The sequence below is a fragment of the Chelonia mydas genome, chromosome 8 (assembly GCF_015237465.2).
Source record: "Chelonia mydas isolate rCheMyd1 chromosome 8, rCheMyd1.pri.v2, whole genome shotgun sequence".
Lineage (NCBI taxonomy): Eukaryota > Metazoa > Chordata > Testudines > Cheloniidae > Chelonia > Chelonia mydas.
This window is the reverse complement of record NC_057854.1, coordinates 45724772-45737036: the sequence shown is the minus strand read 5'-3', so window position 1 is coordinate 45737036 and position 12265 is coordinate 45724772. Positions and strand designations below refer to the sequence as shown.

Below are 12265 nucleotides of genomic sequence, written 5' to 3'. Positions count from 1 at the left end.
TAGGGACCTTGTCAAAGGCTTTCTGGAAATCTAAGTACACTATGTCCACTGGATCCCCCTTGTCCACATGTTTGTTGACCCCTTCAATGAACTCTAATAGATTAGTAAGACATGATCTCCCTTTACAGAAGCCATGTTGACTTTTATGCAACAATTTATGTTCTTCTATGTGTCTGACAATTTTATTCTTTACTATTGTTTCAACTAATTTGCCCAGTACTGATGTTAGACTTACCGGTCTGTAATTGCTAGGATCACCTCTAGAGCCCTTCTTAAATATTGGCGTTACATTAGCTGTCTTCCAGTCATTGGGTACAGTAGCTGATTTAAAGGCCAGGTTACAAAACATCGTTAATAGTTCCGCAATTTCACTTTTGAGTTCTTTGAGAACTCTTGGGTGAATGCCATCTGGTCCCGCTGACTTGTTACTGTTAAGTTTCTCAATTACTTCCAAAACCTCCTCTAGTGACACTTCAATCTGTGACAATTCCTCAGATTTGTCACCTACAAAAGACAGCTCAGGTTTGGGAATCTCCCTAACATTCTCAACCATGAAGACTGAAGCAAAGAATTCATTTAGTTTCCCTGTGAAGACTTCATCGTCTTTAAGTGCTCCTTTTGTATCTCAATCGTCCAGGGGCCTCACTGGTTGTTTAGCAGGCTTCCTACTTCTGATGTACTTAAAAAACGTTTTGTTATTACCTTTTGAGTTTTTGGCTAGCTGTTCTTGACCTTTCTCGATCCTTGCCAGAGCCCAGAAACACAGAGCTGTATGAAACTGAAAGTTACAAGGAAACAAATTGCTCACAGCCTTATCCAAGTGTCAGGAGACTTGGGTTCCACCAGAGGTTCTGATGAAGGTTTGAGTTAGATTTATTTAACCAGAACAGATGAACCCACTGCCCAGTGAGCATCCAGGCCTAGAGTGACATTGCAGGGTACAGTCAACCTCCCAAACCTCTGTTCACATCGCTTATCACCAGAGTTATAACAGCAGAAACTCTCTCTTGTTCTTACATTTTGCTAGTTCAGCTGAGCGGGGTTTCCCCAAGATGTGCAGAGGGTGAGAGTAAAGCCCTTGAGCAGTTTGAGTTTGAGAGCACAAGAGTGGGATGGGTCAGAGAATGAATGAAATCAGCCTTTTAAATTCTGATGGTTTCTTGGACTGAAGGGAAAGAGCTTGTGAGTGTGTGCGTGCATGCGTGTGTGAGAGAGAGAACACCTATGTGCATGTGCGTATGTTTGTTCATTGATGGATTCAGAGAGATTAAAGCCAGAAGGGACTGTTAGATCATCTAGTCTGATGTCCTGCACCACACAGGCCATTCAAATTCACCTAGTACCCCTGTACCGAGCCGAATAACTTGTGCACACATGCATGAGTGTTTGTGTGTGTGAAAACTTATGTGTGCATATTCACGGGCTGGCAGCAAAGGTATGTGTGTTGTATTTTAGGGCAGGGCATGAGTGCCAGGCATAATCAGGGAACGGGATCACCACACATTCGGACAGCAGGGCAAATCCTAACATAAAAGCAGCCGTTTCTACAGCTCAGGGCAATGGACCAGCAGCAGCTTCTCAAGAATCCCTGTCGTTCAGGAATGAGGTTCAAGCAGCCAGCAGCCCGTCCCAGAGCAGCAGTGATCTTAAAGGCCAGATAGGACATCCGCATCTTCACTGAGAGGATCCTTGGTGCTCAGGCACTGGGGTGGAGACATGAAGCCACCAGCATCATCCTGGGTCCTGGAATATCCAGAAGCAGGAGAGGTCCAGCTCATGAGCGTCACCCCTGTGGGTCCCAGCTTGACCTCCCACATGCTGCTGCTTCACCTCGGGTAGGGAAGATGATTAGCTGCTCAGGCATAATGGAAGCTCCTCCTGCAAACACATTGCATCCGTCCACTGCTGGTCCTTTCCTCACAACGGGGTTCTGGCTCTCCAGGCCACCATCACACTAGGGTGCCTGGGCCACCAAGTATCTGATAATGCAGGGACAGTAGCAGAGCATCAGTGGAGCAGGTTATAATCTCTGACCTGTCTGTCTTTCCCCCTCCTCCTAGGTATGGTTTCAGAACCGAAGAGCAAAGTTCCGTAGGAACGAGAGAGCCATGCTGGCCAACAAGAACGCCTCCCTTCTCAAATCCTATTCAGGGGACGTGACTGCGGTGGAGCAGCCAATAGTACCTCGCCCAGCTCCAAGACCCACTGACTATCTCTCCTGGGGAACAGCCTCGCCTTACAGGTGAATGCATATCCCATCTCTAGGTGATCAGCCTCCTCTGGCCTTGTCCAGCCACCACCTTCAGAGCTCCTTCTTCATCTGACAGTGACGCTCACCGGGAGCACCCTGTGAGAGCCACATCTTGGGACGGATTTCCTGTTGCTCCTTTCCCACACCCAGGCTTTAAGCCACCTTTGTGCCTCCCTAATTCTGACCTGAGAGGCTTCCTGGCACAATTTAGAGCAACCCCAGCACTGCTCTAATTTGCACTGCTTTGTAACACCGCCCTATAGGCATTGCACAGCTGGAGCACACAGCATTCTGGCCAAACCTCTCCTGCCCCTGGTCCATCCTCAACACACCCCCTGTGCCTGGGGCTGCAAGTGGGGCCAGCATAGAACATTTATGTCAGCCTTGTGCCAGGCAAGGAACCCCCTTGCAACAGGAGATTCTGTAGGGGGCTGTTTCTTCTCCCTTTGTGGCCCCTTTACGCAGTTCAGACAGCTTAAAGAAAGAATGGAGGGAGAAGGGAAAGGCGGAGCCATTACATTTTGTGAGCTTGCTTAAATAAAGAATCGAATTTAACGTGACTAATTTCTGGCTTGCTTCATTTGAAATACAGCACCTAGATTAAATGGGGTCGCAAAAACAACACCCATGTTGGTAAGGGAACGCTGATACAATGGTAGCCTTTGTTGAGCACTTTTAAGGACCTGGCCACTTTTGTTGTTAAAAAACTAGAACCACTGGGCCCTGGGGTGGCTGACAGGAGCAGAGAGGGAATTCCGTGTCTTTCCTCTAGGGGATGCTTGTTTGAACGCAGGTGTGGGTGCCACTAGCCTCTGAAAGAAGTCATCTTCTGGTGGCAAATATGAGATTAGTGAGTGATTCCTCTCTCTCGTTCCTAGTGCACAGGCATTAACTTGTTGGCAGTCCCAGCAGAGAGGCCAAGAACTGACGTGACTCTTCCATCTCTAGACAGGTTGGGAAAGTTCTGGGAACTTCCCGTGCCCTGGTCTAGCAATAGGCTCGTCTGGGTTGAACCAGCATTGTCTGGTCAGCTCTAGGGCACAGGGACAGGGCTGGGTAAGGAGACAACAAGACTCAGCTGTTGGGCCCCAGAGCACCAGCCTGAACTTGCTCAGTTCAGGGGCTCACAAGCTGACAAGCTCTAAAAGTCTCAGGTCTTTTATTTTTAACAAGGACAAGACTCAGCCAAGGGAAAAACGTGAGCAGGCGAGGTTCATTGCTGCCATGGAAAGTGTTTTTCCTGGCACTGGCGTTGTTGCTCTGGTAGGTCTGGTTGCTCCCACTCACGCCGTAGGTGACTTGCCAGTATTGGAAATATACAAACAGGGTAGCAAAACAGGGGCCTGGCTTCCCTCTCCGCTGAACCGTGAAGCAGAGGGAGCTTTCTGGAGCGGTGGAGGGAGGAAGTGATAAATACATTGCTAAAAGGAGGAGGGGTGGGCTTTCCCCTCCAGGAGTGGGAGCCGGCCTGATATCATGTTTTGGGAGTTACTGGGCCATGAGAGATGCTGCCAGTGCAAAATCAGAAGGGGAAAAGTCTCCTTAGCATTTGCACTTCATACAATTCACAGCCCTCACCTCCCTTCTCTGGGCAGTCCCCAGCCAGCGGGGGCCTGCTCTCTGGGGGAAGGAGAGAACTCAGCTTGTGCTGGCTTGTGGGGAGGGATAGGTGGCTGGAGGATGTTTTTAGCACTGTGGCTTGAATTTAAATGAAAGGCTCGAGGCCTTTGGCTGTTGTTCCCTCCTGTCACAGCCCAACGTCAGCCCAGCTAAGCCACATCCCCCGTGCTGGCCTTAGAGAAAAGTACCCGATCAAAGGTCTCTGCTGTCCAAAGTCAGTCGGGCCTATTTCTCGCAGAATTCATGCAACAAACAATCACTCACCATGTGGCATCCCCTGTCTATTGGTACCTTCGCTCAGTGGTCCTCAACCATGTCCACACTGCGACCTCACATTAGAATAAAGAGGGGTTGAGGACGCCCCCTCTCTGTACAGACAAGGAGTGTGGTCGTGACACTAGATGACCTCAATGAACCCACTTTTTTGCCCTGTACACTGGGGCCAGGCCTTGCCCTCTGTTTTTTACCTGCCTGGCTGGCAAAGCCCCTTCCCATGGGGGTTAGCTCCCAGCATGCATCCCAACTTGGGGGCTTTGCCCGCAGTGTTGCTTGCTGGGGAGGAGTGGGGTGGTGAGATGGTCCAGGAGAGATGAGTGCAGATGTCCGCTCCCTTCCCACCCCCTATGGCTGTTATGGTCACAGTACCAGGGACCTGCTGAACTCGCGTGGCTCATTTCTACCTCTCACACTTTTAAAAATAGATCCTCGTCCCTCCCAAGATGTTGTTTACACGAGGGGCTTCATAACGGATTCTAGAAGACACTGCAAAGGTAACTTCCAGGGGGCAGGGGGCATTCTGTATGGGCTGTATGGGGTGGAGGCAGCATGGTCACTGGAAAGGCAAGGAGGAGACTGCCAGCTGGCTAGGCTGGTCTGGGCTGCTGTGGAGAGGAGGGACTGAAGTGGGCTCGAACGCGAGCCACGCCAGGCCCTGGGCAGTGAGCACAGAAGGGGTGGCAGCAGGAAGAAACTGACAGGCTCACGGATTAGGTGGGTGGGCCTAGGCCAGATGCAGTGTTTAGAGGGGTGCCCCATGCTGCTCCAGGTCCGTGTGGATGGGTGCGCTGCCCAATCCAGGTCACAGTGTTTAGGGGTGTTCTGTCCCTTCCAGGCCTTTTATAAGGGTTCCCCTGCCCTGAGTCAAGCTCATAGTGGTTCCCCCTCCCACCACATTACAGTTGATAGGGCTACCCCTTCCCTTTCAGGGTCACAGTTCATAGGGCTGCCCTCTCCCCTTCAGGGATGCAGTTTGTACACAAAGTATTATGGCTGGCCCAGAAATAAATGGCAAGCGTGTGGCCTGCAGAGGGCTCAGTGATTTTGGGGTCCGGCTCTGTCAGCATCCATTCCCAGCACACACCTACATCCTCCAGCTTCCTGTTGCGACCCCCTAGTTTGCTGTGACATGGAGAGTTGAGCTCCCAAGTTCATCTTTCAAAGACAAGCAGCCCTGTTCCAACGCCCCCTCCACCCCCCCCGATCACTGATCCTCCCCTTCTCCGTGCCCCCAGTGACAAACTCCTCTGTGGGCTACTTGGGCTACTGAAGCCCACGTGTCTTAGTTAGCACACCCCTCTGTGCTCTGGGGCCATCCCTTCTGCAGGCACTAGAGCTCTGCTGGGCAGAGTGCAGGCCCAAGGCAGGATGGCAGAGCAGGGGAAACTCGTGGTCTCTGCTGCTCACACCTGCAGGCAGTGGCCATGGGCAGATGTAAGGCGAGCAAAGGCAGGAGATCCACAGAGATGATCTGCTTTGCCTGAGGTAGGTGGCTGGGAAATAAATGGCTCTGCCTTTGCTTTCCCGTGCTAATGATTTCTTTCCACACCGTCCCTGCCCTTCACCAGCAGCAGAGCCGACAAGACAGAGGCTGGGGTGATCACAAGAAGGTCTACAGGGGGCTTGCTTCTGGGGGGGAGGGAAAAACTCTTGTCACCTAGCCCCCCTCCCCCACAGCATCTCTGCCAGAGCTGCCTTGCTATTGGGAGACACAGGAAAGATGCATTTGTGCAATGACTTCAGTGGGTCTTGGAAACACCTGAGTGAGTTTTATACACCCTTGTTGCTATCCTAGTCTGAAAAATAAGTTAATGGGCTGCTGTCAACTCTTGTGCCATCCCTATAATTGAGAAAGGCAAGACCCAGGAGCTTATACATTTCATTATGCTTAACCACACCACATACCGCTGATCTTTGAGGTACTTTGCAACCATTAGCTCACCACGTCTCACAGCACCCCTGTTAGCTCGGGATGTATTATTCCCATTTAGAAGATGGGCAAAGTGAAGCAGAGAGATTAAGGCCCAGATCCGCAAAAGTATTTTGGCCCCTAAATTCCACTGGAATCAAGTGACTTGGCCAAGGCCTCATAGAAACACAGTAGCAGAGTCAAAATTAGAAGTAAGGAGGTATTTACTTCAAATCCTGTATCCTGGCCTCTTTGCACCATCTTACAATGTATGCAAACAAAGCTTCTTAATGTTGGTGGGAGTTAAATGTAACACCCCTATGTTGGAACCAAAAGAAGACAGCAGTGGGGGTATTCAACTCTTGATCTTTTATAGGCCAATTGCTCTCCTGTGTGTACTCTGTTCTCTGCACCCCTCAAAATTCAGTCAGTTGCTAGACATATTCTGGAGTTGATTAAGAAATACACTGGAATAGAGTCACACAAACTATGAAGCAGACTATGGAGTAGTTCACTGGGCTGGGGTCGCTATAGTACAATGTAAGTAAGTGAAAGAGAGATCCAGCTCCAGGCTCCCAAGTTGTATAATAACCCCTTTCCATGACTCCCCTAGTATTCTCCAATAATGGCCGAAGATGCTGCAAGGACGCTGTTTTTAGCTGTTGTGTCTGGAAACGTTGTAGAGGCCTGTAGCATTAGAGCTGGTGAATTTCAGCGGAATCTTTTTTTCGGTGAAGAATGCAGATTTGGCAACCTCAAAATATTTTGCAAAAAACCCTAACAAAATATTTCCCTCAAAATCGATGTTTTTTTTAGCTTGAAACAACATTTTTGCCTCAAAATGTCCTTTCATTTAATGAAAAAACAATTGAAAATGCTTGAAACCGAAATGAAACATTTCATTTCGGGTTGAAGGAAACTTTTTTTTTCTTTTACTTTTCAATTCTCTGAAAATTTTGAAAAATGTTCTGGGTAGACTCGAAATGAAATTTTTAATTATTTTTTTTTTGGACTTGCCGGTAAACTGACAATTTTTTTATTCGCACAGCTCTATGCTGCATTGCACAGAATCATAGAAATGTATCGCTGGAAGGGACCATGAGAGGTCATCTAGTCCAGACCCCTATGCTGAGTCAAGACCAAGTATACCTAGTCCATCCCTGACAGGTGTTTGTTCTTTTGTATGACGACTGCTGTTGAGGTAGAACGTGTTGAGAGTGGAAAATTTAGTCTCTCCTCCAATTCTCCTATCCTAAGTTATTGTTGAGAGACCTTTGACCACCTGGTTATTATAATTCATGGTGCAGGCAGGATGGTTAGCACTGAAGCCAAACCAGCCTCTATCAGGAGCCACTGTAACAAAAAGACTGAGGCCTGGCCTACACCTAAAACTTATGTCAAACTAGCTACATCGCTCAGGGCTGAGAAAAATTTCATGGCCCCCAACCCACACAGTAAGTGCAGCAAAGCTGATGGTAGAACTCTTCTGTCAACTTAGCTTCCACATCTCAGAGAGGTGGATTATCGACATCAATGGGAAAACCCCTTCTGTTGATGTAGGAAGCATCTACGGTCCAGTGGCACTGCTGTAGCACCGTTGCTGTGCCTCTGTTGTGTAGATGGAGCTTGGAAAAAGGAGTTTAAAGGAATTAGATGCCCAAATCCCATTGAACTGGGCACCTATTATGGATTTATGTCTACCCATTTGCTGGTGAGGGGAGATGAAATTTAGCCAGATCTGTGACATAGTCGTGCAGATGAGGTTGTTCAGATTTTTAACTGAATGAAAAACAGAAACCTTGAGTTGTGCTACTAAACACTACGGTATTTTTCCACTCTCCAAGCAGACTCTTCCTGTTTGGGATTCTGGGTAGTGTAATTATTATTCACTATCTGTATCGTGGTAGTTCCTCCAGGCCCCAGTAAAAGATCTGGGCCCCGTTGTGCTGAGTGCTCTACACCAGTATAATGAAAATAGGGTTCCATACATTAGAGGGCTTTCAAAACTCTGAGGATGACATTCACCTCTGGGCAGAGAGCCAGCACAAGGACCAGGCAGGCTGGGGTGCAGGGTAGAAGGGTAGGAGAGAGAAAGGGGAGATATTGAGACTCAGCTTGGGGCAGGAGGGAACGGGAGCTGGCTCCAGGCTGGGAAGGAGGATCCTGGGGGATCCTACCTGCTCCTGGGCCCATTCCAGACCCTCCAGGTCCCACTCTCTGCTCCCCAGCCCAGTCCTTGGTGCCACTCCAGCTTCTCCAGGTCCCCTTCATCACTCCCTCAGCTGTGCACAAGTTTACATGGGAGCAGAACTCCCAGCGTATTTCTATTGCAGGGGTGTTAGGCCCCCCTACACCGCCCCCCCCCAGGTTTTCTCCCACCCCCTGGCCCAGATACGACTTGAGTCTCATACAAAATGTATTTTAAGGACGTAAGTGGTGTATGGCCTTTTGTGCAGGGGTGTATGCCAGCCTATTAGCATAAATTACATTATGGTATTTAGATACAGCTAAAAATCACAGAAAACTGGGAATAGCCTTGACAAAATCCCAAACTGAGCTGATTTCCTGATACTCCTCAATTGTCTGCAGTACACGTGAGAAATGTAGCCTATCAAACTCTCAGGATTCTTTCTAAAATTGTGTCACTCATTCAGTGCACTTTATTTCCTTGGGGTCTTTAAACCAGCATCGGGCAATCATTGCAAGTTCCTCAGTTCAAATCGGGCTTTTATCTGAATGACCCACACCTATTGTTCCTGAAAAACTGCTCAGGGAATTTCTCGGGAACAAGTAATTTCTACTTTTGCTCTGGAAAGGTAGATGTAGCATTAAAATTAAACATAGTTTGCACAGGGTATGTCGAGACTGCAATCATGGGGTACGACTGCAGCTCAAGCTGACATATCCAAGTCTGCCTTAATCTTTCTAGCTCAGGTATTGGAGCAGTGAAGCTGTGGCAGCACGGGCTAGCCCTGGCAGTGATTACCCCAGGTTCCAGGCAGGATCAGATATGCTGATACCACAGTTTCCCTGTTCTGGGACCCGAGCTAGCCAGATTCAAGCTAGCGTGGGTATGTCAGCTTGAGGAGTGTAGACATACCCTTAGATTGCAAGCCCTGTGGGACAGAGACCATCCTTTTTTTCTGTGTTTGTAAAGCACCTAGCAAAAGGGGGTCCTGCTCCATGACTGCAGTTCTTAGGTGTTACCACAATACCAATAAATATTAATAATAAATTTAACCAAACGTTATTGAACCTCAGGAAAACTTCAGGGTTGAAGGTTTAAATTTACAATACAGGACAAAGGTACAGGTGGGTTTGTATTTTATTCAAAGCTGTTCATCCTTAATGCTGTTTTGACCTCTTTCCCCCATTATTTCCCTGCGTCAGGCTGAGTATCTTTTCCATCCACAAAGTTAATATGAGTTGAAAGCAGTTTGAGCATTTGTAATAAAGCCAGTTTGGCTGACAGACCTGATCCAAAGGCTATTGGGAAGTCAGGGCAAAGAATTCCCTTGATTACAGTAGGTTTTGGGTCAGGCCTTATGGGAGATGACTGTTAGATCATGTATGTGCTGCCCAGGTGCACCTGCAGTCTCATGATGCTTAGTGGTAGTTACCGTCACACTCTGTAACACCTCGTGCATTCGTTCTCCAATCGGTGCTAGACATCTCAGGTTACAGCCGTACGGTGGCTGTAAAGGGATATGCCACATCCATGTTCACAGTTACCAATCAGCAGTTAAACAGGAAAAGGGACAACAGAGAAAATGGAGCAGGGCCATGGGAGTAAAGTGTCCCGATAGGAATGCCGCTGAGGTTTTATCCGGTGATAAAGGTCCATCTTATCCCACAGCCCCACCAAAAATGCAAAGGAAGTGTTTAGAAAAAAAAATGTCCGAATGGATGTGCTGAGTCAAATAGTTCCTGTAGTCTAGGAGATGGTGTTCCCTAAAGCTAAAGCATGGCACTGCTACCGTGCCCGTGTCTAGGCTGGGCAGTGAGAAATGTGAGTGTTCATGATCTGTTCTTTATGTTTCTCGGTGGCATTTGGTATGAAGCTCAGTTTTCTCTCCTTGGCCAGGCCACTCAGGTGATGTAACAATGAACGCTAGTGACTGACAAAACTTGGCTGGAACACAGATGACAGAAAACTGCTTGCCATTCCATACAGGAAGTGGCGGCACAGTCCATCCGGCTCTTTGTGGCAAAATGGACTTTCCTGAGTTTATTTTCCTGTGAAATGGGTCTGGTAATTGCTTGGCCTGGAATAGGGTCTCTTCTGGATCATCTGAAAGTTTCTGTCTCGAGCAGCAAATATAACTGAACTGCATATAAAATTCTAAGGGTCCAGCTGTGACTTGTGCGGCCACTTAGAAATATCACCAGCAATTTGGAATATGTGCACCGCACTGGCAAAACCGTTGCTCCCTTACCTGTAGTAAACCCCCAAATTTTCCCAAGGTAGACCTGCCATTAGAAAGACTCTCCAATCATAGAAGTCAGAGGTGGAAAAGGGCTGTGTCTAGTCTATCTTCCTGCTAATGCAGGTGTGTTCCTTCCGGTATATTCTAGAACCAGGACCTCAGACCTGAGCTCCCCTGAACTTTGACAAAGGTTGGCTCCAGATGTGAACTTTGCATCTGGTGACTATTTGTAGTACATTCTCGTGTACTTTGGTCGCATAAACTGATCGTTGTGGGCCTGGTTCAAAACCCTTTGACTTCAGCTGGCTGTAGCCTGGGAAATGCCGTTAAACAGGGTGATCCATCAGTGCGCTAAAAGGCAAATTACTAAAATGTCCAGTCATGGTAAGGAATGTTGCACCCAATAACTGAAACATTATACATCATGATGTATGCCCACGCCAGCACCCGCTCACCTAGCGACTGATTTCCGAGTTCAATGCAGCCCTGATTTGCAGCTGGATTCTGATTTTGTTTTTCTTTCTTTTTTCCTCTTCTCTCCACCCCAACAGCGCCATGGCTACCTATTCTGCTACGTGTACCAATGCTAGCCCTGCCCAGGGCATGAACATGGCCAACAGCATTGCCAACCTGAGACTGAAAGCAAAGGAATATAGTTTACAGAGGAACCAAGTACCGACAGTCAATTAAACACTGTCTCAAAGAAAGAGTAAAACAAAATGACACCCGTCCTGCTTAGCAGTTTGCTCATGCTGAAAAATAAACCCTGAACTGACTATTGGGACAAAAGCAGGAGAAAAATGAACTGCAAATTAGTTATGGTGTTCCTCTTTCCTTGTGGGATAATGTCACCACTTTGTGTCAGGTTTATCGCTTCTGCTCAGTATACTATGAGCTTCTTCAGTTAAGGACAATTCCATCCTTCTTGTTTATTTTATACGTGACTGCAAAAGAAACCCTATCGATCCAGCCTTTGAACTTCTCCCCTAGACTTTCCTGAGGTTCAGCACCAGGTCCCTCACTTCCTATGCCCCAGCTCACTCTAGAAAAGGGAATTCCGAAGCCAAAGCCCTCTCCGTTGTATCCGCATGAGATCGAAGTATCCTTCCAGAACTCCAGAGCAAGGCTGCAGCTGCAAAGTCGTTATCATTAGCCTCTGAGGAGGGTTTTTGAGCAACGCGGTGAGTTCCTCTAGTCCAGTTGCCTGGAATGTTCATTGTTTCATTCACAGCCATCTTGAGTTTAGAACTTATTCGCCTCTTTCTGATTATTTCTGGCCCAGCCTCTTTGAAAAGCCAAAGAAGAGAAGATCCTTCTCAAGCCAGAGTGCGTGTCTGCATAGGGGAGATTGCTCAGGAGCTCAAAGATTAGGACTTTGCCTTATGCTTCTTTCTATGCCTTATGTTTTGTGCCACAGGTAAAAGTGTTGTCCAAACGCATTTGTTTTATATATACTGTATATATTTATATATATAAGATATACATGCAAGCTTGGTTGGTGTTTTTTATTAAACAAAATAAAAATACATTGAAAACGTTCAAGATGTGTGTGCTCCAGCCAAGTTCCTATAGAGACTGAGTGCCAGGTTCCCATTTATGGTCGTATGCTGCTCACGGTCATAGTAATAATAAATAGCTTATGCTTAGAACATTTCATCTCACAGAAGGCCACAGCACATTACAAGCTATCGGCCAAATCCCTGTGTCTTTAGTCAGGCAAAACTCAGGGTCCAGTTGATCCAAATCAGGAGGTCAATATTCAGGGCTAGATCATCTCTTCCT

The 12265-nt window shown here is 47.6% G+C and overlaps 1 protein-coding gene across 3 annotated transcripts in view; it reads left to right on the top strand.

Moving 5' to 3' along the window:
• The window catches only part of PRRX1 (paired related homeobox 1), an 84096-nt gene extending 72078 nt beyond the window's left edge, over positions 1–12018 (top strand). For 2 of the 3 annotated variants that reach the window (XM_007061190.4, XM_043521123.1), the window contains exons 4-5: positions 2061–2242; positions 11035–12018. In XM_007061190.4, coding sequence (XP_007061252.1) covers positions 2061–2242; positions 11035–11173 — 321 coding nt within the window. In that variant the 3' untranslated portion in view covers positions 11174–12018. Of the gene's footprint in view, positions 1–2060; positions 2243–4572; positions 4642–11034 lie in introns of all 3 variants that reach the window. The other variant, XM_007061191.4, reaches the window with a different exon arrangement.
• The last annotated feature ends 247 nt before the right edge of the window (positions 12019–12265 follow it).